General features: G+C 45.3%; 1 protein-coding gene across 5 annotated transcripts in view; it reads right to left on the reverse strand.

Annotated features, from left to right (window-relative positions):
* Arid1b (AT-rich interaction domain 1B) overlaps positions 1-24473 on the reverse strand; it is a 397185-nt gene that overhangs the window by 41947 nt on the left and 330765 nt on the right. For 4 of the 5 annotated variants that reach the window (XM_077802067.1, XM_026393857.2, XM_077802069.1 and 1 more), the window contains exon 8: positions 14777-15104. In XM_077802067.1, the coding sequence (XP_077658193.1) occupies positions 14777-15104 (328 nt within the window). Of the gene's footprint in view, positions 1-12962; positions 13092-14776; positions 15105-24473 lie in introns of all 5 variants that reach the window. The other variant, XM_077802070.1, reaches the window with a different exon arrangement.

A 24473-nucleotide genomic window follows, 5' to 3' on the forward strand; every position in this document is an offset into this window, starting at 1 on the left:
GCATTGCAAATGCTAGGCGAGCGCTCTATAGCTGAGCCACAACCCAAGCCCTCTCCACTGCTTTTTGGCAGGGCTTCTTCATCACAGGAGAGGACAGGTACTTAGATTAGCTCAAGTTTCCCAAATCTGCACAGTCCCTTGCCCCAAATGCTGTTGACATCATCTCTTGCTGACTTCGTTTTACTAGATTTGCCCAATGCTTGGTAAGACACAACTTCTCTTCACCCTTAAAAGACAAGGGTCCTCTATCCAGAAGAGAAAACTGTCTCACAATGTCACTTCTCTGATGGCTGGTAATGAGAGAAGAGATTTAAATGGCAAAGTGGTCACTTCTCCTAGGGGAAATTCCAAAGCAACAAGAAAGATGGTGGCAATGTAGCAAAGGCCTTAGAAGTTCTATTTCATCCTTGTAGTCAAAGCTTTTCTTATGTAAAATCTTTTAAGAAACTTTTAAAGTTTGGGGGAGTGATGCTATTCTTAGTAGTAAAGCTAAGAAGAGGGATAAAAGATGCTTTTCTTATTTCTTCCAAACTAATTATGATTATACAATCCCATTTACCACCATTAAACTATCACTTGGTGGCTCTAGATGTAAAAAAGCCAATATTTTTATGAGACCTTTAAAGAGATTAACATAAATCATTTTTTAAAATCTATATACCGATGATTTTTCTGTGTTATGTTTCCAATGGACTTAACTTTCTTGCTTGTAGGAAAAATTTAAACATGGACTATTTGAAAAATCAGAGTAATAAAGATTTAAGTTTCTTTCTCTTTCTTCTTCTTCTTTTTTTTTTTTTTAATAACAAACCATTCAGGGAATTTCTGTATCAATACTCAATGATAACTTGGCAAGAACCTTCTTAGACAAATGGTGTGGGCATGGCTTGGGGTGTTACTTTGACCTTTGGTCCTCAGCTCACTGACGGTTCACTGCTGAGGGGCATGACAGCACCTACCCCACAGGATCTGAGACCGCTCAATGGCTTTCAGTTAGCCTCTGAACCGTCAGGCGCCTGCTCCTGGACTACTACTGCACTGCAGCTTAAACATGTGCCTCCATGGTGCAGGCCTCACTTCCTCCTGTGGATGGCCGGCATCAACTTAAGCATCCTAGATTTCCTTCTGGGTGTCCTTACCCCATAAGCCGGTCCAGGGCCAGTTTTCAGAAGTGGCTCCTGTTGGGGCTGCTTTGTTTCTTAGATGAACTTGTGAAGAGCACCCTGAGCTTCTGAACAGGCTTTTTCTGGAAGATTATTTCCAAGTCAGTAACTGCTTCAACTCACTGCTGGCCTCCCTGTCTCTAGGATGTGTTCTAGTGGCGGCTTCCCACGAGGGCCACCCTTGCTCCCCCTGCAAGGGAGCCCTGCTGGCTGGCTGTGAGCTGCACCTGTGCACAGCTCCAAGCCTCTCTTGGCTGTGTTCAGGTCACCTCTGCTCATGTGGGCTCTTCTAGCGGTGCACTGAGAGGAGGATCAGGCCTACTTAACCCCTGCATGTGAAAAAGTCCTGGTAAGTGAAATGAATCGGGAGAGAATGCATTCATCACTGTAGAAAGGCATTCTAAAGTACAGTCCACAGTCAACTTTTCTAGCTTCCACTATTTCATTTCATGTGTAGACAGCTAACATGGATGGCACTAACGCCTCCTTGAGACATTTGTTTATGCTAAAGTGGAAAAGAGAACCACAATATGCAATCCATCAGGAAGATGACTAAATTAGCAGCCATCTAACCCTGATCTGTGGCTTCTCCCCCACATCTGCACAGCCCATCTTCAATCACTATGAGATGACAAAGGCACATAATAGTTTTACAGTAACAACACAATGACAAAAAAATCAAAGATTGAAAGGTCCACGTGTTGGATGTCAACTGCTTGTTATGTGGTCCTCAAGTAAACTGCAGCCGTTGTTTTAAAAGTCTGGTTAAAAAGCCAGGGATATTATTTGGGTGGGCTGTGACAATTATTAGGAACTCAAAGCCTCAAATGTGAGTTAGGGGCTGAGTCACCTCATGGGTCCCTGTCCAGGACAGCACTGACTGCTGTATCCCTTTGGATCACAGCAACCCCTGGAAGCTCCACGTGGAGTTAGGAAAATCATGAGGTAAATCCCCACTTTCTTCAAAAGAAAATTAGGAGCAACAAACCACAAACAGGCAAAAATTCACGGTGAAATGAAGGGATACATCTAGTGTAAAACCTGCCCAAATGTCAGATGAACCCAAAAGAGCAAAGTGTCCCATCTGGGGCTCCGGGGCTGTAACTACTGGGCTGTTGCTTCTTGTGGGCCCAAAGGCTTGGGCTGTTCTGTCCCCAGTCACTGTTTTCCACAGTCTGCAGATCTGAAACCCATGGTCAGGGCCGTGAGCACCCAACATCATCTCAGAGGTCTCTTCTAAGTTGATGCACACTCTGAATGGGCCTGGTGTAGCTGTTAGGTGACCAGACTGCACACTGTGAAGACAAAGAGTCAGGGGCTGCTGACCACACTGCCCGGCCCTGCCTGGCCTGCTCTGTCCGCCACACGTCTCCCTCATCCTTTCAATAGCAAACAAGATTTGTGCACAAACATGCTGACCAGAACTCGGTCTTGGGTTGAGCCCAGGTGTGTGCGAGGCCTTGTCACTCTACGGCAGAACCCGGCTCCTACTGCGCGTGCACCCCTGGCAGCGCTTGTGCTCCTGCTTCTCATTCCACGCATGCCCACAAGTGCTGTTTTGTAGATTTTCCTTTTGTTGACTTTGGAGATTTCTTTAAAAATGCACATTCACCTGCCAACAAAGGGCTGGCTTTGGGGGAAAATATGGAAGCCAACGCCAATTTTAAAGTGGCATTTCCGGCAGATCAGGGTAAAAGCAGAAAGGGGAGCACAGGTCGCAGTGCAGTTTGAATTCTGTAGGATTCATGTGTGTGCAATCCTGAGAGTGCCACATGCTTCTGAAGATCTGACTCTTACCTCAAATATGATAGAGTTTAAAATTAAATCAAGTCTATATATATGATTTTGGAGCTTTAAAGAAAACAAGACCTGCTGAGGGCAGTGGAGCATGCCTCAGTGGCTTGGGAGGCTGAGGCAGGAAGATTGCAAGTTCAAAGCCAGCCTCAGCAAAAGCGAGGTGCTAAGCAACTCAGTGAGACCCTGTCTCTAAATAAAATACAAAATAGGGCTGGGGATGTGGCTCAGTGGCCGAGTGCCCCCGAGTTCAATTCCCAGTAACCCCCTGACAAAAAAAAAAAGAAAGCAAGACCTTACCATTTTAGCAATTAACAAAATTTTTTTCTCAACAGTACAGATGAAAGTGTGAGAGTACATCTTGAAAATGAACCAACTTCTGACACAGCTCTTTGAAGAAGGGCAGGGCAGACAGAATAGGTGCCCTGGACAGCCTACACAGCGGAGCCCCCTGGAGCACTCCAGCACACCCACGGCAGACATCATTTGAGTCACGCTTAGAACGAGCATAAAGCAACGCATGCTCAGTGGGAAAGCTGAGCGTGATTGCCGCGCACACATGCCTTCATCCAGGACTGCCAGTGCAGAGTGGGTGGAGTCATGAAGCCAGCAAGGACCGCTTACTGACAAAATACCCCAGACCAGCACTGAAATTCGAGGGCACTTTGTTACTTAGACCCAACTGTTGGAACCAGAAGTTGAAACCTGTGAGACCCCAATTCCAGCAGAATCTTTTTCTGCTTGCTACTCTGTTTCCCTGGAGAGCTACGGCTATAAGAACAGAACATCCTATTGGAAATGTTTTATGACCACAGGTGTTCTTACACTACATCCAGTATCGCTGGAGAGAGATTTCTGATGGAATTACATGGTGACTCTTCCAAAGCAGCATTGAGGAGAAATCCAGCTCAGCTTATTTTAAATCTAATATCCAAAGTGAAAACCACTGTGTGTACCCCAAAAAGCACAATCAAAGCACGAAGCTCGAGTGGCTTTGTGGTGGGGCTGACCCACGAACGTGCCTGCAGCCGCTGCTGTCAGCAATGCTGGTGGCAAAGCCATGTTGCCATTTCAACAGGCCAGTGGCTCTGGCTTGACAGCATCCCTGGGAAGGCAAAGCAGCATTTGTATCACTGAACAAAGACAAACAGCAAACTCAAGAGCAGTGACATAGAAACTGGATTCCTGCAAAAATATACAGCCACGTGCTGTTTAAAAACAAAAACCAAACACACAAAACCAGCTACTCCATTTTGCTGAGGGAAACATACTAGAAATACAAATTTCAGTCAGAAATACCTTCTGCTCAGGAGTCACACTTGTGTCTGGGATGGGGTGGGCGCGAAGCAACACAACAGTGGACCAAACACACAAGAAAACAAACAACTGGAGCAGCCAGCAAGAGCTGTGGCCTTGTGTGGCATGGTAAGGTACCTGCATTTGTAAGCTTAAGGTGAGGGGGACAGAAGTGCCCTGGGGAAGGGATGGTGGCCCTTTAGATCTGAGTGTTGGACGGGAATCCACCAGATGAGGAGGCAAGAACTGCAGGTGCAGGGCCCTGTGGCGTCTGGTGTGCACAGACGGTGTGGGAAGAAGGGGCACCATGAGGCCCACGATTACGTGAGGTTCTGAACCCAAAGAGAAACAGGAAGAGACCAGGGGTTTCCAGGAGGAAGAATGGCACTGAAGATGTGTGTGGTAAGACATCACCCTTTGACTGTGAGGGGCAGGAAGAACACGTGTGGGGCCCTCAGGTGGGAGGCCACGTGTGGTGGAAGCAGGATGAAGAGCTAGCAGCATCATGGAGGTGACACAAGGATGTGGTGATGATTAAACACTGTGGGGGAAGAAGAGCAGGCGGGCATGGCTGGCAGGTGTTCCTGTGCAGAAGAGGCTGCCTGTGCAGGAGGAGAGAGCGGGAGCTTGGCTCTGGACACCTGGAGTCCGATGGGCCTCGAGTGCCAAGGTGAGGTTGCACAGGCAGGTGGACCCCTGGGCCTGGACAGGAGAGCATTGGTGTGCTGTAAGCCATCTTTCCCCCTCTGTGAGGGATGCCCCTTACTAGACTTTTTCCCAAGCTCTTTCCTCACTGGCCAATGTGATCTCTTTCAAGGCAGCCTCTTCACTCCAGGAAACTCTCAGCACGTACGACACCAACAGACTCGCCAGTTATAAGGAACCGTTGTTTTCTAGCTACACACCGGACTCCTCAAGCCCTTGGCCTCCAGGTGTGTTTAAGTTGTACCCTTTCCTTTAAGAACGGGTGGAGGGCAGTATCACATTCCAACAGCTCCGAGGAGACCCTTTCCATAGAGCAGCACCTTCTCAAGAGTGAGCTAACGCATCGGGCAGAGCACCTCTCTGTCCTGGCCTCATGACCAGGCATCTCCCACAAGCTGTCCCAAGCCACCTCCTGGCTCTCCCCATCTGTCCAAAGCACTGTATCTGACCACGCTTCCTGGCAAAGCTCCCTCAGCTGAGCCCTGGGCGGCACTGTGCTCCAGCCGGGCCTTGGAAGCCCACACCATCACAAACAGCCTGCGCTCCGCACCACTCCCCACCAGCTGCTCCTGGGTGCTAGGCCCCGACCTTCCTTTCCTCAACACGGGCCAGTTTTGTCCCTAAAGCAGCTTACTGATCCTCCCTGGTTCTCAAAGGAACCAGAACAAACAGAGTGTGAGGGGTTTCAGGAGACAGGCCTCCTCGTCCAAGTGTGAAGAAAATGCAAGAAGAGGGTCCGACTGCTTGCATCTTGGTAACTGAGGTCCAAGCTGTCTCTGCATCCTCAAAGTTGACTTAGATTGGTTCCCTCTCCTGCTTTGTGAACTGTTTACTGGCAAGAACACAGAAGTCAACTGAAATACTGATGACATTTAACACGGAGTGATTCCAGCACTTCCTTGCTGATTCCTAGCGTCCCAGTGGCCTCGAGTGCACGGCACCAGTGTGAGCCCCAGTGGGGCTGGGAGCTTGTCCTCTTTCTGCAAGAGGAGACTCTCAGACCTCTGGGGATGCTGGCACCATGCAGCATCCCCCTGGTCTAGGAAAAATGAGACCCATACTGCACCAAAGAGAAATGCAGTTGACACTGATGTGCCCCATGGAAAGTGCGCTCTCCTAACTGCACTAAACATAAAGATCTTTAAAGTTAATCTTGAGATCATAATACCATTACAGGAGTCTCAATCCCTTACCAAGAGAATTGCTCCTTTTCAGTGCTAGGTGGGTCCATATCTTTATTCAGGACATCTTTAACCTGTCACCTGGACAGGTGAGAGAGGACAGGGGGAGCAGACCATCTGGAAGTGTCCCAGCTGCCTGGGAGCCAGGAGAGTGGAGTGAAGAGTGGGGTCCTAGAGGTCTGGGAGTACCCTGCCCCTGAGGCAGAGTTCATGTGAGCTTAACAAATGCAGAGCAGATAATTAACACTCACTGGTGAACTAATCCGAGGAGAAACGCTTTAGCAACAAGATGATTAAGAACACATACCTCTTACATGCATCCATATGTATCTCTGCTACCATAATGATAATGGACCTTTCAGTTGGCTTCAAAAAAGTATTTTGGATCCTGAGTTCTCCATCTCAAATACTGTATTGTAGCATATTTTGTAAAACCCTTGATAGGGAGTGTACACATACATACATACATACACACACACACACACACACACACACACACACTTCAGATTTTTAAGAAATACTCCTAAAACTCTTACAAAATTTCCTGAGCTAAAGATGGCCTTGGGCTGTGAAGTTATCTAACGTAGTGAAACCACACACTGTTCAAAATTAGGTAGAAAATGCCTCTGGAAAAGCCTGAAGACTGAGCAAAACTGTAATCCCTTACTAGCCCCAGCCCCTGCGAGTAGTAGAGGACAGGACTCTGGTGAGTCCCCACCTGAAGGTGTCTAAGCAGCAAAGGGAACCTAGGAGTAGTGACACTCCAAGCAAGGGGCTGAGCCTTGTGGCTGGAGCTTTCATTTGGTTTGTTATTCAAATCTATGTGATGGTTGATGTGGAGTTCAAAATAAGAAAAAGAACCAGATTACGAAAAACCTCTAGGGGGTGCGCCCCACAATCCTTACTGCCACTAAACTAAGGTGCCTGTGAGCATTCAAAAAAGAATCCAGCCCCTCACTACAGATCTTTACAAGGTCACCCATGATGGTCTCCAAGCTGGACTATACGAAGTCTCAGAGCATATCAACTTCATGGCTCCCGCTGCTCCTGCTGCCTTCAGCCCCAAACACTGCTGAGGTCAAGACTGGAGAACTTTGCTGCCTCCTGGTCTCAGTCTGCAAGCCCTGCAGGTTGGCAATGCAGGTCTGCACCGCTATCTGATGCGATTGTGATGTCAGGATCCCTGCTCTTTCCTGATTAAGTGGGACTTGCGGAGCTGTGACACTGTGTGGCCATATAGTTAGTCCTAGGTGCTAGCCTCTCTAGCATGAGTGTGTGAATGTGTGGGCAGAGATGTAGGCAGGCAGGCAGGGCAGCTTGCCTTTCTCACTCAGGGCCCGGGCTTGCCATCAGTGCTGTCTTGGAGCACAAACACTAATCCTTAGGTGTAAGCTGGCTTTCTGCTCCAGAATCACCTAGAGGATTTGTTAAACATGCAGGCACACTGGCCGCGTCCCGTGCCTCCTGTGGTTGGGTGAGTGTGTGTTGAAATCTCCAAGTGGCAATTATCTGCTGGTTAGGGTAGCTCATGGCCTCTAGTCCACTGGAGGTTTGCTGTATATTTCATACTTTGAACCTCATTAAAATAAAGTAAAAAAACTTTAAGAATTAAACTTTTTTTTAAGAATTAATATCTTAGTATATTTTGATTTGAAGATTTATAAATGTAATTTAGGGCTATTATGAATAATAGTCTTGTAACTCTAAAAGATTTAATTATGAAATCATAATCTTAAAATACCAACAAAATAACATTCAAATTCCAAATTTTGAAAGGGACCAAAAATGACTGCATAGTATTCAGACAATAATGCAAGCCTTACATTTAACTGCAGAAATAAAATCTCTATTTCAGCCTTTGAGATCTTTCTTCTTTGTCTTTCAATAACATGGCTTTTCAAATCATAGCTATTATGTTAAAACCTAGTTGTCCAAAATCCAAAGGGCTGGATCTCAGTGAATGCATCATCCCCTGCTCCTCGGCACAGGGACGCCACTGTAACTGGGGCTTGACACATTCGCAAGTTTTTTGGCCCTTCTCTTTGACATTTTAATGTACTCTCTCCATTAAAGTATTTCCACATCGGTGGCTCCTTGTCCATCATTCACTGCGTCACACTGGTTTCAGAAGAAAATAACACAGAAAAAGTGCCTCATTGGCATACTGCAGCACAGCACATGAATGACAACTGAGTCTCAGTAATGAACAGTGGCTAGGGGGCATGTGGATGTGAGATTCGCATGTGGCACAGACAGCAGCAACTTGGTGTGCCTGAAAGCCAGACCAACGGATTCGCCTCTGTGAATAGATCCAGCTGTTTCCGAGCAGGGGAGACAGCTGGCCACATCCTCTTACAGAATGTACAGCTGCTTCTACACACTTTTTTTTTCGGGGGCGGTGGGACGGGGGATTGAACTCAGGGGCACTTGACCACTGGGTTACATTCCCAGCTCTATATTGTATTTTATTTAGAGACAGGTCTCCCTGAGTTGCTTAGCACCTCACTTTGGCTGAGGCTGGCTGTGATCCTCCTGTCTCAGCCTCCCAAGCTGCTGGGATTACAGGCATGCACCACCGTGCCCAACTTGCTTCTACACTTTAAACAGTTGGATTGCTACTGATCTAGGGATCCTGTGGCTAGGACCTAGTGGAGTTCATCTACTCTGTTAATGAGCAGCTAAAATGAAAAAATTAGTATTAATTAAAAATTTCAATTTCTCATTTTACTTAAACCAAAAATATTTTTAAAACTAATTTTGGTGACCCTAGTTTTTGTTGTGACGTAAGAATTAAAATGTAGGTACACATATGCATCTTAGTGGTATTTGTTAGAACAACAGTCTTCTAGTCAAGAGTATGACACTTTATACTGGTTGACTTTGCCCTTTATTTGCTCATTTTTAACATGTAGGCAGTCTGAGAGTTTCCTTTTGTCTGATGTTTGGTTACTGCACTGGGGACAGCAAAAGGATGACAGTGCCTGTCCCAGGGTACACAGGTGTCCCCTTACCCCCCACCCAGCAGGAAATGCCCTCATCCACGACTCTCCATTCTTACTTTAACAGCTGCATGCCAGCCCCAACAGTGTTAAATGCTGCTAGGCGGGGGCAATCAGATGGGGAAAACCACTGATGCACAAACCCGTCACGTGCTGGCAAGTGTGTGTGACTTCCACTGCAGGTGTCCGGCCTGAGAAGCAAACGGCCTTCTGAGCTGCTCAAGGGTTGCCAGGGTGTGTGCAGCAGCCTTTCAGTGCAGAAGAGCAGTTGGCCTCGCCCTGAGCATGAGGCAGGGTCTCCATTCAGTTGCTCATTCTTTGCTTTCTAATTGCAGGCTGCCTTTAGGCACAAAGGAAAACTCTATAATTTAGGAGTGTTTTTTTTTTAAAGAAAAATCTAGTTTAGGAACAGCATTACAGAGGGAGAAGAGAACCATAGGCCCACCTCTGCTGTGCCCTGTCTCCAAACTCAGTGGTCCTCAGTGGGCACCCACAGGTCTGTTTCCTCCACCAGAAAGTCAAGGAGCACAGGCTGGAGCAGTGTCCAGACGGATGCCTTCCAGCTCCAGGGTTCTGTCATTCCCTAACTGAAGCTCTGTGTCTTCTTGGAAGTCGTTCTTATGAAACAGAATAAAGATCCTAAAGACTGATGCCAGATTTCTCTTCCATTTTCATGTCAAAGACTTGACTCTAGTTTATATTTGTGAGGAATTAAAATCTGTTTACTCACATACTCTAGTTTAAAGATGTAGGGCTTGTTAGAACTTCTATAAATTCAGTGAAGTCATGCTTCCTGCTTGGAGCTCATTTCCAAGAAAAAAAAAAATCTGGATAATTCTGAAATATCCAGCTCTATCAATCAGTTGTTAATGGCAGAGATGCCAATTGTTGAACACTATTGCGTGCCATCTAGAAATAAGGAATGGGGTGCAAAGCACAAGAAACAACCCAGGGAATGTTAGTTGTAGACGTGTGTGTGTGTGTGTGTGTGCGCGCGCGCTTCAACCATCAAGGTTGTAGAACATAGATTCAGTCAGTCAAAAAATCTTAAGAGCTGGGAATGCATTTGAGGAGGCAGTAGCTGTGGGCTCTTCCAGGCTTCTGGCAGGCTATGGCTCTCCCATGCTCAGAATCTTCCTGTCTGATGCTATGAACATCTATCAGGATGGGCTTTTGGTAAGATCAAATAGTATTTCCAACTCTGTTTCTCAAATCTCTCAAATAACATTGCATTAACAATTATTGGCTTGATTGTTAATTAAACAGCAATGCATCTTCTGAGCAAAAGCCTGTCAGTTCTGAACAGATATTACTTATAAATCATTAACGTTGACTGGGCATCGAGATACCACTTGAACGAGATCCACCGCCTTCTATTGTGCATCCTCTAAAAAGTGAAAGGAAGAATTCTTTTATCCAATGGGTGAAAAAAATATAGCTATATGTACTTATTCAACATAGCAGGTGGATTTTTCACAGGCATGGTGCCACTCTTAGAGGAACTGATAACGTGGCTTCTGACCAGTTGGTTGTGTGTTTTCTCTGTATACCTTACACTCAACTGGCTAGAAATACCACCGACACAATCCTTCATCTTGTCACCAAGCTGTCTAACTGCAGCCTCATTCCTCACCCCCATCATCAACTTGTCCTTCCGGACTCTTCAAGGCTCCAGGCCTTCGGGACTCTAACTTCAGAGGCTCTTTAGAGGACCCTGGGAATACAGGGCCCCTGAAAGGCCCGCACCATGGCCTCCTTTCCAAAAGGAAACTGGCTTTTTCACAACTGTCTTCCAAATGACCAACTAACATTCACCTGACAGAGTTATCAATGGGGGAAGAGAGGAAAAGAAAACCAACAATGCAAGTTTTGCCACAATGTTATTAAATATGGAAAAATAAAATCTCCCAACCTGTAACACTAAAATATGGAACACACACTGTTTTTTTTTCAAATTCAATTTCTGTTTTAAAAAAGGCACAATAGGCAAAGAAACAGAAGGCAGGTTTAAAATAGAAACCAAACTTTCTTTTCTTTTCTTTTTGATAGAGAATACTGTAAACACAGTGTAAATACTGTAAAACAACAGGTGCAGGGCTACAAAGACGAGCCTTTGCCAATGTATGTGGTAAGATTTACAGAGAACAATCCAACATTTTTTTCAAAAATTTTTTTTAAAGGAGGAGGTGTTGTATTGTAAGGAAGTTATCTGGATGACACTGGCTGAAACACAGATTGGATCTTCTCCTGCTGGTTAGCTAACATTGATTTTCTGCCCCAGTGGAACAGATTTTACTGTGATGCACACCATTTAAATTCACTTTCTGCAGTTGCTTCACAGGGCTTGGCAAAGCCCAGCTAGATGAGGTTTGTGGGGGTAGACAATGCTCCTTTGAGGAGAAGGACAAGCCTGGGGTCTGAGGCTGATGACAACCACCTTCCTCCCTCACCATGATCTTCCTACTATTTCGTGAACTGACCTTGAAGGTACAAGGGAAAAAGCACAATAGAGGAAAAGACAATTTCCGAAGAATGAGAATGTTTGCCTCATTCTGTGGTTGTTATTTTACTCTGAGGATTATATTAAGAATTCTGTATTTGTTGGTCCAAATTTAGGACCACGTTCACAGAACACATAATTCTCAGTTATGAAATGATCATTTCCCCTGATGTCTAAATAAACGTAAACTGAATATAAGGCTATTAAAAAGCTCTGTCATCCACCCATAACAAACAGTGAAAGTGTAGTTTGCTAAGTTTACTCCTGAAACAAAGCTAGTTGACAAAAATCTGTTTTATGTTAACCAAAGAAAGGTATGTCTTTACCGGAAGTGTCAAGCACATTGAAGTCTACATACAACAATCTTATGATCAATATACACAAAACAGTGCCGACAGTTCACTCAGCAGTGGTGTGCTTTAAGGACATTTATTAACCTAAAAATGGTGACAGGGCCTCAGAGTGCACACCTTTTTACCTTTTTTATTGGTGCTGGGTATTGAACCCAGGGGTGCTTAACCACTGAGCCACATCCCCAGCCCTTATTTTCTCTTTTGAGACAGGGTCTCACTAAGTTGCAAGTCACTGGTACGACAGGCACCGGCCAGTGTGTAGATTTACAGAAGGAAAGAAGAGAAGTACTTTTTGTTGCTGTATGTAATTCCTGTATTTAAATTGATAAAAACATGGCTACACTGTTCAGGTAGAGAATTCTGTGTTGTTATCTGGTTGTATTTTCCTGGTGGCTTCAACATTCTAATCTCATTGGAAGGAAATATCAGAACCCTCTGGCACAGGTGCTGGCTCACTGACACCGTGAGGAAACTTCTCCTACGCCCTCTGAATGGGCCAGGCCAGCAGGGGTCTCAGGTCTCATGCCACGCCACTCTGGGTGACGGCATCTCACTGTGGTGGCAGGTGTGGTCATCACAGTCAGGAGGACAGTGCTGCACAACACAGGTAACCAGACAAAACAGGGACAGTGAAGGGGAAAGGATGTCCGAGCAGGCGACTACGCTGCTTCACGCAGATACAGGTTTCTGCACTCCCTCTCAGGCATGAAGGAAAGCAGGCATGCCAAAGCCATGCACAGACAGGACCCCAGGGCGACATGCAGGCTTCCCCCAAACTGCTGCAGTATAGATAGTGAAAAGCAAAAGGAACACAACACAGGAGGACAGACAGATGAACTGCCCCGGGTGGCTTTCCTATGAGGGCGTTTACTCTCTTGGCCTGGGCGTTCCTGCAGCCAGATGGCACGTTCCTGAATGTTTAGGAGAAAACACCCAGGTCCCGCAGAAGCCCGGGGTGTGTTGCCACCTACCCGTACTGGTCAGCCTGGTGCATCATGGGAGCCTGGGAGCTGCCATAGTTGGGGTGCTGGGAAGAAAACATGGGGCGTCCGCCAGCCCCAGACTGGCTGGGATAAGCAGGCGACCTAATGTATGGTGGCCTAAAGTGGAACAGAAGAACAGCTTCTTTGGATTTGTTCTGTAGCACAAGTTTGAATCCCTGTCTGCATGCTATTCCACATGTAGGTAGGGGGTTACAGAAGGGGACAAACAGGCAGAATACCCTGGACCATGCAGCTGCCTTGGGTAGGTCTGGATCAAATTTCTTTAAAAAAAAAAAAAAAAATGTTGGGGCGGGCAGGGCACAGGAGGGAAAAAATAAGATTCTCAGATCTAATCTGTTTACAGATGTGAAGTATAGCTTTGACTTTGGTAAAATCGAAAACTAAAATAAGCAGCCCCCTTTTAAACTCCCAGAGAGCTAAAATGGGCAGTATGTGAAGGTAAGGCTTTGGAAAGGTCTACTGATTACAAACAGAAAATAAAGACACATTGAATTCTAAAGATGACACACACACTGGCCCGGAAAGGGAACACAGCAAGACTTTCTAATCTAGCAGAATTCTGCCTTAATCTCTGTTATCCTCTCAGATCACCTTCAGAGCCTCATGACAAACGCAATCACATACTTCCTACCTAACAGAAGGAAAATAACTTGTGCTTTGAGTTCCAACAATAGACAATTCATTTAAACCTAAATCAGAACTTCAGTTGGACCAGCTGAACCAGTCTTCACAGACAGGTTTATCTAAACATCCCCACAGCCTGAGCATGTTGGCTACAAGGCAGGTGCTGGTGTTCAGAGGAGTTTAAGAGACTGTAATGGAGGTGGGGGTAAATGTGTAGGTGATTTTCATTTTAATTCCTCAAGGGAAATGTATCATTGTTTGGAGCAAACAGTGGGACTGGAGGGGTCCCCATCGTTTCGAAATAGCAGCTTTGAGGGAAAAGGAGCAAAGGGACACATTTAAACACACACACACACACACACACACACACACACTCTCTCTCTCTCTCTCTCTCTCTCTCTTTCCCTTTCACAAGACTCAGAATCTTCTTTCTTCTGAAGATAACATTGAGATAAATATCTTCTAATGTGCTTTTTACAATACAGTCATCTTTGTCTCATAAATTTCTGATTCTGTTGTTATTTATACAGGTCAAGTATTACTTTAAGAATTAATATTAAGAACTGGGGCTAAAACCAAGCAAGCTGAAACCTTGCTCCATCAGCTTAAACTTCCGGAAATACTATCTTTGCTTTGTTGACCACACTTTGGTTTGGATGTAATTATGCCCAGAAAAAAAAAAATTTTTTTTTCAGCATAAGGATACGAAGTGTACAAATCCTAGACAAATACTGTTAGGCCAGCACATGCAAAATTTCTTTTTACAAAGATTCTTATTGTAGGTTAAAAAAAAAAAGTGGGGGGCATGCATCCTTTTCAATGACTTGGATTTTAAATATTTTGCCTTTCGTGCTTCCTTCTCAAAATTTCTTTTAAATGGAACGAAGACATTTCACTATGCACCAGGATCTCGTATGCTGGTGTCAATGACTGTAATAGACATTTTTAAGACACTTTCCACAACTGATGAGCCTATTGCTCAGATTCCTTCCTCAGTGGATCATAAAACATGGTCACTCATTTCTCTGACCTTTATGGTATAGCATGTATTTGACACAAAAAGAATCGTCAAATGCAAGTGTGTTCTGCTGTTCTAGTGTCTGCTGCCTGGTCATGTGTCGGCACTGCACCTAGCTGGCTCAGCCCCAGCGGCTTACCTGCTTTGTGCTGAGTTGGCAGCAGCCTGCATCACGGCTGCAGCGGCTTCCTGTGCCTTCCGGTTCACGGTGGGCATTGGCGGCCCCATGCCTGGCCCGCCCTGCTGAGACATGCCAGGAGAGCCGGGGGTCACACTGCTCATGTTTCCAGGAAATGGTCTGTTCTGCATCCCAGCTGCCGGCATCCGTCCCAGGGGCATAGCACCACATTGCTGGCTTGGCCCTTGTCCATGCATCTGGTTGTTGGCACTGATGCCCATACCGGGCCCTGGGCCACTGTAGCTTGCACTGGGCACCCCACTATACGTTGGGGGTCTGGAGTAGTTACCTAAACAAAAAGCAAACACAGATTAAAGGTTTTAATTTAGTCCTTATACTTGTGAAAACACTCCCTGGAAATACTTTCTGTGCAACAATGTGCTCACCATAGAGTATTAATCATGATCCCCATTAGCCCTTCCTGTTGGTGTAGATGAGGCTGCCAGTCTCAAAATATGCTTTCTCTGCACATTCCCAAAGTCCTAGGGGTGAGCCCAAAGACAAAAGAATCCCCTGCCCCCAAGGCCCCTGCAATGTTGAGGAGAAAGGCAAGCTAATCTTAAAATGGAATACCAGCAATAAGCTTTGCTTTAATATTCTTAAACTGTAACCAAAATCATTGTTTGAATTTGCAAGTATTCTGATGAAGGCCACTTTGGGACTGCTCTATCACATCAGTCCTAGGCCAACAGTTACGGTAGGGCAAGTGCACTTAGGGCCAGGTTAGCCTCCAAGACGTAGGGTGGGTGGTGTCAATGTCCAACATGGCTTTTCACCAACTTTGGGAACAACTAACTATAATTTTGCCTGGGCGCCCAATGAAGTGGCTGGTTTGTGCTTAGGTCCCATTATCTTACGATTCCAAACACCAGTGTGACACTGGGCACATCAAAATGGTGGCATGAGAAGAAGCAGGCAGGGCTGGCGGCTGAAACAGGAATCACAACCTTACCTCCCAAATCTGCCCATGCTGGGGAGCTGAGGGAGCAGAGTGTAGCTGTAAGGGCTCCGACTCTTAGTGGTTTTGTTTCCTCCTTCTTCCTACCTTCTATTCTGATTGCATGTATACAAATTAAATTCTAGTAAATTAAAGGCATACATGATACCACTTCAATAACAGCAGAAGCAGATGTTAACTGTGGAACCACTGCGTGGGCTTTGCCCCACTGAATTCATTCATTTCTCCCCAATAATCATATGAAATACAGATACCACTGTTTACAAGTGAGGGAAATCAAGAGTTAGTAACCTGGAATGAAGTTCAAGCAAACAGACTCCGGAACCCATGGGTTCCATCACCCAACACATTGCATCCCAATAAAGGATGGTTGAAATAAAAAATGTAAAAAGACAGAGCTATTTGTAGAATACGGATCAGCATTTCTCAATCCTTATTACTTTCTAAAAGATTCTCCCCATCCACCTAACAATACACACATTGTATGTGACATAAAGTTGAATGATCCTGGATTCCTATACTTGGGAAGCTCACGATCTACATGCAAATGTGTTAGAGCAGGATGGGCAAAGATGAGAAAAGACTCCAAAGTCAAACCAGAGAGACTGAGGCAGGAGTGAGTCTGAGTGGGGGTTGGGCTGCCCTCTGTGATGGGGTGGTAGAGACTTCTCAGAACAAAGCAGTTCTGCCTTCCTGACCACACAGCACCCCTAGGTGGGCTGCTCTCACCTTCCTTCCTTTCTCCACCCTGTAAACAACATTCCTCTGATATCCTCCACCTGAAGGGCATCAGGACTGAACCCCAGACACAGTCAAGTCATCTGAATCTGAGCAGGAGGTGGAGGGACTGCAGCTACACAGGAGCAGGGCAAGGAGGGGAAGAGCCCCCATGGATGGGTGGCCATGAATACTGCACACGGGCAAGAGAACACTCAAGACAGTCACCAAGAGCCAGAGGGGGCTGAGTTGGGGGCAGCAGGGTAAAAAGGACAGATTGCAGGGCGCCCATGGGCTTCTATGTATGTGGTTTAACCCTGAAGATGAGGAGCTTCTCAAGGATTCCCAATGGAAAGAGAACTAGATCAACAATGATAAAAGCAAACTCTTAATATTTACCAGGCACCAGGCTCAGTTCCAGGTTCTCTGTGTTAACCCCTTGATTTCTGTGAGGCCCAAGAGTAGATGTTACTGTCAACATCATTTTGGACACGAGAACCTAAGGCACAGGTGCTAAGTAACTTGTCCCATAGCTGTAGGGCTAATAACTGGAGCCATACAGAATGCCCAGGGATGACTGCGGGAGGCTATGAGTGTGGCACCGAATCGCAGCACATCACATCTGATCCTGGCCTCTCCCAGGGTGAAGAAAGAGAATGTTTAATGAGCAATATTACCACAATTATAAAACCAGGTTTTCTCCAACTCACACACATAAAGCAGCTTCCCCTACAAATCAGCAAGGAATTCAACAGAGTTCCACTTACTGGGTGCTCAACCTTGCCAGGTACATCCTTCAGGCCTCCTGCTTGGGCTGCACGTGAATTATGTGTTATTATTCACAAATGATGAGGAGGTCAGTGTTGTGTAGACCACAAGCCAGTATACTTTTTTCTGCTAAGATCAGATAATAAATATTTTAGGCTTTGTGGGCCAGAAAGTCTATCGCTCGCTCCTCAACACTGCCACTGTAGTCCCAAAGCAGTGTCATGCCGGTTAATACAGATGGGAGGGGTCCAACCATAACGTTTACTTCAAAAACAGAGAGGGCTGAAGCAGGCCACAACATAGACTGACCGTGGGGCATGACAACAAACTGCCACGCTAGCAACAGCATGAGCCTTGTTCAAGTCAGCAGCTTCTCTAGCCTGCACATCTGGGAGGCTGAGGAGGAGGCTGAGGAGCCTGCAACAGCAGGCTCAAGGGAGACACTGGGGCTGGGGAGGGTGCACCTGGGCAGGAGGACCCCAGTGCCCCAGATGCACCATCAGGCTGTGACGGACAACCCCCGACACTGAAACCACTTCCTCAACAAAATACACTATGCTGCAGTCAGGCTGTGCAGAAATAATCAATCTTACACTGTTTTCAAGTAAAATGTTAGAGAAAACAAACTTCACCGGTTTAAGTTCCTTACAGAAAGTGCTAAAGTTGTCTTGGAATCTCCCATCCCTGGGTCACATGCAAACTCGTGGCTGGTGGCCAGGGCCACCTTGGTGGAATGCATACCTTCTGCACCCCGGTGGGCTGGGCTGTGGGGCCCTTCCTCCACCCTGATCTCATGGCCTCCCTCCCAGGTTATCTAGACTACAGTCAGTAGACTACAGTGCTCCTCTGTGGCTCTTGCTCTTATTAAAAATAATCATGCTCACTCATAGTTGGACTAAACACATAACAAATTCACACACTCATGGATGACTTGGGGCTACTCTCCTCCTTCCCCCAACCTTAGATATGTGACTCACTGGTGAGAAGCCTTTTTCAGTGAAAGCATATGTGCCTGCTGCTTTCAAAGGAAATGAAATAACACTTTAATCTGGTAGAAAACAAGCATTTAGACATAGCTATGGCAGACTACACTCCTAAAGTGGTTTTATTAGACAAAGAAGGTTCCTGATCTTGTCTGGCTCTTCTCACAGTTAGAATAGAGAAATGCTGTTACTTCCAGTTCTGTATCTCAGGTCTAACTGGCAGCCCAGGCTGTATCTCAGTGAGCAAAATGGAAGGAACAGCGAAGAGGTTTCGGTACTCTGCACTCTACTCCAGGCTCTTCCCCCTTAGGGATCAAAGAGCAAAGAGCTGTGCTTCCAATGTGGGGTATCAGGCTGTGCCTCCCAGCAGGAGACCCTGTCCTGGGGGGCAGGTGCTGGAGCATAGCCCCTGTGTCGCCCACAGGCTGTGCATATACTTCCAGGGGCCCATCTGGGGCTGGGAAGCCAGGTTATTTTTCTCCACTCAGTTGGGTTGACTCAAAAGTGCACATCCATGGAAATATTCTAACGTAGAGGCCTCACTTGAGAAGAGAAATGCAAAGCCCCCTTTTCTTTTCTTTCTTCCTTACACTCATGTGTCTGGTAAAAACATTTCCAAAAGGCTTCAAATGGCTTCTGAGGCATCGATGGATGAAACAGAGGCTTTAGGAGCAAGGTCTGAGCACCGGTGCTGACACTTCCTGGCAGTGTGACCTTCAGGAGTTATTTAACCTTTCTGCACTGCAAGCAGTACTGTCACCTGGAGACAGGTGATGCTAAGGGAACACCCAGGGTGACTAGTACAGGGCAGGCAGGGCTGCCTGAGGAGTGGCAACTGCATGTGCCATCATCAACCAGCGCGACGCTCCTCCCCACCAGCCTCAAAGATGTGTGGATGGGGCAAAAACTGACCCCCCCCACTTGATAGCATATCTTTCTTCCCAAGATAAACAGAAACCAAATATGTAAGCCAAGCAAAATATGAGAGGAAAAGCCAGGAATGAGGAGTGCGATCTTATTTCCATGTTTCTCTAATAGATTAGTAATTTGTTGGCACCAGCTTTGACAGAAAGCAGATGGATGCAGCATTAAGCACAATGAAGGCAGCAGATGCCGGGCCAGCCCACCTCAGCTGGCCTGGTCTTACAGCCAAGTCTGAGAGCACACAGTTTTCAAGTGGGTTCGTCTTGGCACACAGCTTTGGAAAATTGGTCACCAAATGAATTCAGATTTCAACCCACTAGGACTTATATTCAAGTGGGAATGCAGCAGCTAGCCTCTGTTGAAGTCGTCACCATTATTTTAGGAGGACTGCAGATCATTTTGTATCTGACTACAGAACATTTGAATTTGGTGGTCATAACCAATTTTCAAGCTTACTGTATTTATTAAGCTGCTAAGTGTTCCCACTCACACATGACATCTGTTTCTCAGTGTCAATCATTTAGCAATTATATATGAATGACTACTATGTGCAAGCTTCTGCAGCATCCCCCTCGGCAGAGGAGGATAAAAGGAGGCACACTTCAGAAGCCAGACCAGAGGAAACGCACCGTTAGTCATGCTATGACGAACATTATGAATTAGGGCTAAACATGAATTTACCTTATTTTAAAGCCAATGTCAGTTCACCATTTTTATAACAATTTACTACATGATATGGTCACATTTTTGGAGATACAATTTATATACAATAACAAACATGCAATCCCATAACCACCAGCACAACTGAGATATAGAATATTTCTGCCGAAGCAAGAAGTTCCCTCTTGTTCACTGTTGTCAGGCGTAAGTCCAAGCCTAGCCCTGAGCAGACAGTGATCTGATTTTTTCCCACGTAGTTTTGCCTCTCTATGTTAGATACATAGTCACGGGGGACAGCCATGGGCACCTGGCTATCTTCACTTAGCATCATACTTCTGAGATCATCCTCACTGCTGCACATACAATTAACTCCTCTAAAATTTAAGAAGTGATACAAATTCAATGCAGAAAACCCAGAAGCACAAACTATACACACAAAAATGAGCCTTAGTTTCACCTCCCAAAGATCAGACACCATGCATTGTAAATTACTCTTAGGCACCGAATACCCAACTCAATACCCACCACACATCCAGGCAGGGCCAGGAAGGTTTGTCAGTGTCTCTGGATTCTTCTCGTAGTAAAATTCATTCAATTAAGAAATTGTTATTAAGGGATTCTTATATACTAGAATGTATATGCCCAGCATTCAGCAGTGATAGGTCAGAGAACTTAAATTCTGGTGGCAGAGATAGGAAATTAGGAAATGAAGACAAGATCATGTGACGATGAGAACTACAAGTGAAGTGAAGCACAGACTACTGCAGTGAGTGTGGGGGACTAGGGGACACTCTGGGCAAGGGAACTGTGTCCACGTCACTGCCTCTCTCAGGAGAAGCATGGGCTCTTCAAAGACACAACAACTAAGGCTAACGTTGGACACAGATGCCAGGGACACACAGGCACAACCAGCATGTGACAGCAGAGCAGACCTGGTTCTTGCATGTGTGGCCTTTGGAAAGCTATCTGTCATTGAAGCTCAGTCTCCTCATCTATAAAGAGGATACGTAGGAGATCACCTATCTCCTAGGGTTGCTGAAGGGACAAAGCAATGACTATTTCTGGACAACTGACAAGGAATAGTCTGTAAGGAAATGACAACAATTGTTCCGATATTCATTAGTTTTTACTAGTGAACAGGAATTATCTTTGCTCTATTGTGTTAGGGTCAAACTTTACTTTCATGGTGCACACATAATAAAGTTATTCCTGAAAAAGACGTAAGTATAAAAAAGAATAAACATTGATATTAACAATTACACAAAAAGGTATTGTCTGAATGTAATAATCAACTTCAGTATACAGTAGTCATGTGCCTACTATAGGAAACTGAGTCTGGAAGGAGCCTGCGCTGGGAATTTCACTGTCACATGCTGCAGGACTGGGCTCAAAGCTGCAATGGAGAGTGTCGGGGCAAGAGGCCAGCAAGGGATACTTCCACCCACCTCACTTGGCTATCTGGGTATGTTCCTGCAGAAATGTCACCCAACAGATGGTCTTTTTTTAAGCAAACACTTTAATAAATAGCAGAGCTACGGGCCACGGGATAAGGCACTGTGCTAAGACATGTAGCAGAGCCGTGTGTCCATGTGTGGTCATCCTGACTACTGCCTGTGGCTGTCCTCATCAAGACCAGCAGCAGTGAAAGCCACCAATACAACCATAAGGTGCTCATCCTGTGGACTAGCAGAAAGGACATTGTCCTGTGTGTGCTGCTGACGTTAATTATCAAGGTAGAACAATTAGCTTTACCGAAGTCAAACTCACTCTTTTTTCTTTTTTTCCCTTTCCTAGAGATGGGGTCTCCATGAGCTGAACAGGCTAGTCTTGGATTCACATCCTCATGCTTCAGCCTTGTGAGCAGCTGGGATTACAGGGGGCACAGCAATGCCCAGCTTCCCCCCTCCCTTTCTTCTTCTTTTTTTTTTTTCCTATTTTGAGTTGATTTTCATTGTAATTTTTTTTTACTTTTTAAAAAATTCACAGGTTTTGATCAAATCATGATGATTATCAGTCTAAGAAAAATTCACACTTAAATCTTGTCACTTAAGCTAAATGTGAACATCAAAAGAAGACTTGCTTACATCAACCTTCCTTTTTCAATTAAGTGATCTAATTCCATTTGTTTTATTCTACTATTATTAACACAGGTTTAGAATATTCCTTCAATAAAACAAAACCATATAGAAAATGGATTAATCCTTTGGCTTCTGTCAATTTAAACATAAAACAGGGCTAAGGGAACAAGAAGCTATAACTCCGAAGTGTGTTATCATCCATTACCCCCACCAAAAAAAAAAAAAAAAGAAAAGAAAAGAAAAAAATGAGTGATACCAAGGAGAGCCATAGCACAGACACAGTTGAGTCCAAAAAAGAACGGCATCCACCTCTGCACCAAGGTGACCTTCGGACCCCAGCTCATAACCCAGGAAGCAGGCACCCCTGCCCCTCCCCTGTGGAAGGTAGGGAGACAAACAGGGATCCAGATTTACAAGAGTGGAGCCAGAAACTCTGGGTCAGGCAGGCCAGGGGCCCACAAGAGGGCCCGCAAAAGGGACAACTTGCAATATCTGTACCTTGCTCCTCTAGACCAAAATGGCTTCAATATTATTACTGTAGAATTCACTACTTTGGAACTGCATTCATTACAACTGAATATAATTTTGTTTTTGCTGAATTTATGAGAAAGGAATGGAAAAAGAAGATTACAGATGGCTTTTAATTTATTTTAAAGAAAAAATGTTGAGATCCTTCCGGGAAAACACCTTTTATTAAATTGAGAAGTAAACAGTTGATCAGACTTACCTACTTGTGGGTCCTCTGCTTCCTAAGACAGACACTGTAAAACGAAGGCACAACACTAGGCTATGTCAGTGTGCAACCTGCGCAGCTCCACATGGAGGACCTGCACAAACACTCAGTTGCTACTGTACAAGTGAGTGATATCTAGTCTCAGAATTGTTGTGACCCGCCTGAGGTAACACTATTTATTTGTAGCAAAACAACGGCCAGGTCCTTGCTCCTCTTTGCAATCAATGTCAAATATGCAGAGTATCTATAGATGCTCAGTGTGAGAGATGTTTTTCTAGAGAACACAAAAAACAAAATAGAATCTTTGTCCTTAAGAAATAAAAGGGCTATGAAGATAAAACTGATTTCAGTTCTTTTCCCATAAAAATCTACTTATTAATAATTAATAGTTATTTATATAAGTCTGTTTATTAAAGTGAGTCCCCATGGCCCTCTTACCTTGCAAATACTTTGCAAGGGTAGTTACTATGTGTGTTTCCTTGAAGGTAGAAAGGTACTACTTTGTAAAATAGACTGTAATTAAATATTTTTACACATTTAAGTTGGTTGCATCTCATTTGTATATTTAATAATTCAGATTTTATAGTATTTCTAACAATTCCCCCTGTAAGAATCCTCTCACCCAACCTGCTATGTGTTGCTGAACTACTGCTTACGCCCTCTTTGGTACTTTTGATGTATTTCCATGACTGGACTCCTAACACGTTCTTGGCTCCCGAAGGTGCGTGGCAAGCCTTTTGCTTTTGCTTTCTGCGTGGCCTGTGAAGGAAGGGAGTACAGCGAGGCCTGGGACGTGGTCAGCCAGTGACTGTGTGAATGGCCTCTGAGGCCACTGTCCCTGTGAGCCTGGCTCTGCCATTTAAACCTGTGGGGTTGTGGTAAGTGACCCACCTCCTCAGTTTCCTCCTCTGTGGAGCAGCATGGAAACATGACCTGCCTCACGGGGACCCAGGGCAGAGACTGCTTAACAAAAGCTCTTTATTATTAACAACGATTTTGGAGAAGCTGCTTTTGACAAAAGTAAAAACAGAGGTAAAAAGTATCTTCCCCTGAGATCTCTCAAGTACACAATCTAAGAAAAAGTCATTGAAAACAGAGGACAAAGCTCAGGACACTTGCCATTCACACATGTGCCTTTCCAAAGATATGAAAACCTAAAGTGGGAAGATGCAAGCAGAATGTTTTACTGGTAATCAGAGCAGTTAATTAAGAAGAGGAAGAAAAGGAAATATCATTTGTGTCCCTGCTTCAAAGGATCATCAAAGAGAAATGAGAAGGAAAGAGCGCTCCCCGAGTGGCAGAGTCCTGTGCACTGTGCTTCTCCTGCACCAGGTGCTGGCTGAGACCAGGCTGCCGTGTGGATTTGAACATGAGAAACCTGGGACACTAGTTTTATCCCTGGCATCAGCCTTGCCTGTGCAGGACCCTTGAAGGGATGCACCTCAGAGTGAACAGTGTGTGGGTGCCATGTGGAGAGAAGAGGGAGAAGGGCACAAAAAAGCAGGAGACTGGGGACAGAGGGACGGCCCTGGTTCATGAACACCTTCTTACAGGAGGATGGTGGGCTCGAGGCCAGCAACTTAGGCAGACCTCATCAAGGTAAAAACCCAGAGGGCTGGGGAGGAATCAGTGGGAAAGCGCCTCTCTGTCCCACGGGGATCCAGTAGCTACGCTAATATAAAACAGCCTAGAATTGAAGCAAAATTTAGGCTTGTGGAACACTGGAATTGAAAGTTATTTCCAAGGTAATAGAATCCAATTTTCTCATTTTCCAGAAGAAAAGTAACTCACAGAGGGTGTAAGCAATAGTTCAACAACACATAGCAGGTTGGGTGAG

Source organism: Urocitellus parryii, chromosome 8 (assembly GCF_045843805.1).
Source record: "Urocitellus parryii isolate mUroPar1 chromosome 8, mUroPar1.hap1, whole genome shotgun sequence".
NCBI lineage: Eukaryota > Metazoa > Chordata > Mammalia > Rodentia > Sciuridae > Urocitellus > Urocitellus parryii.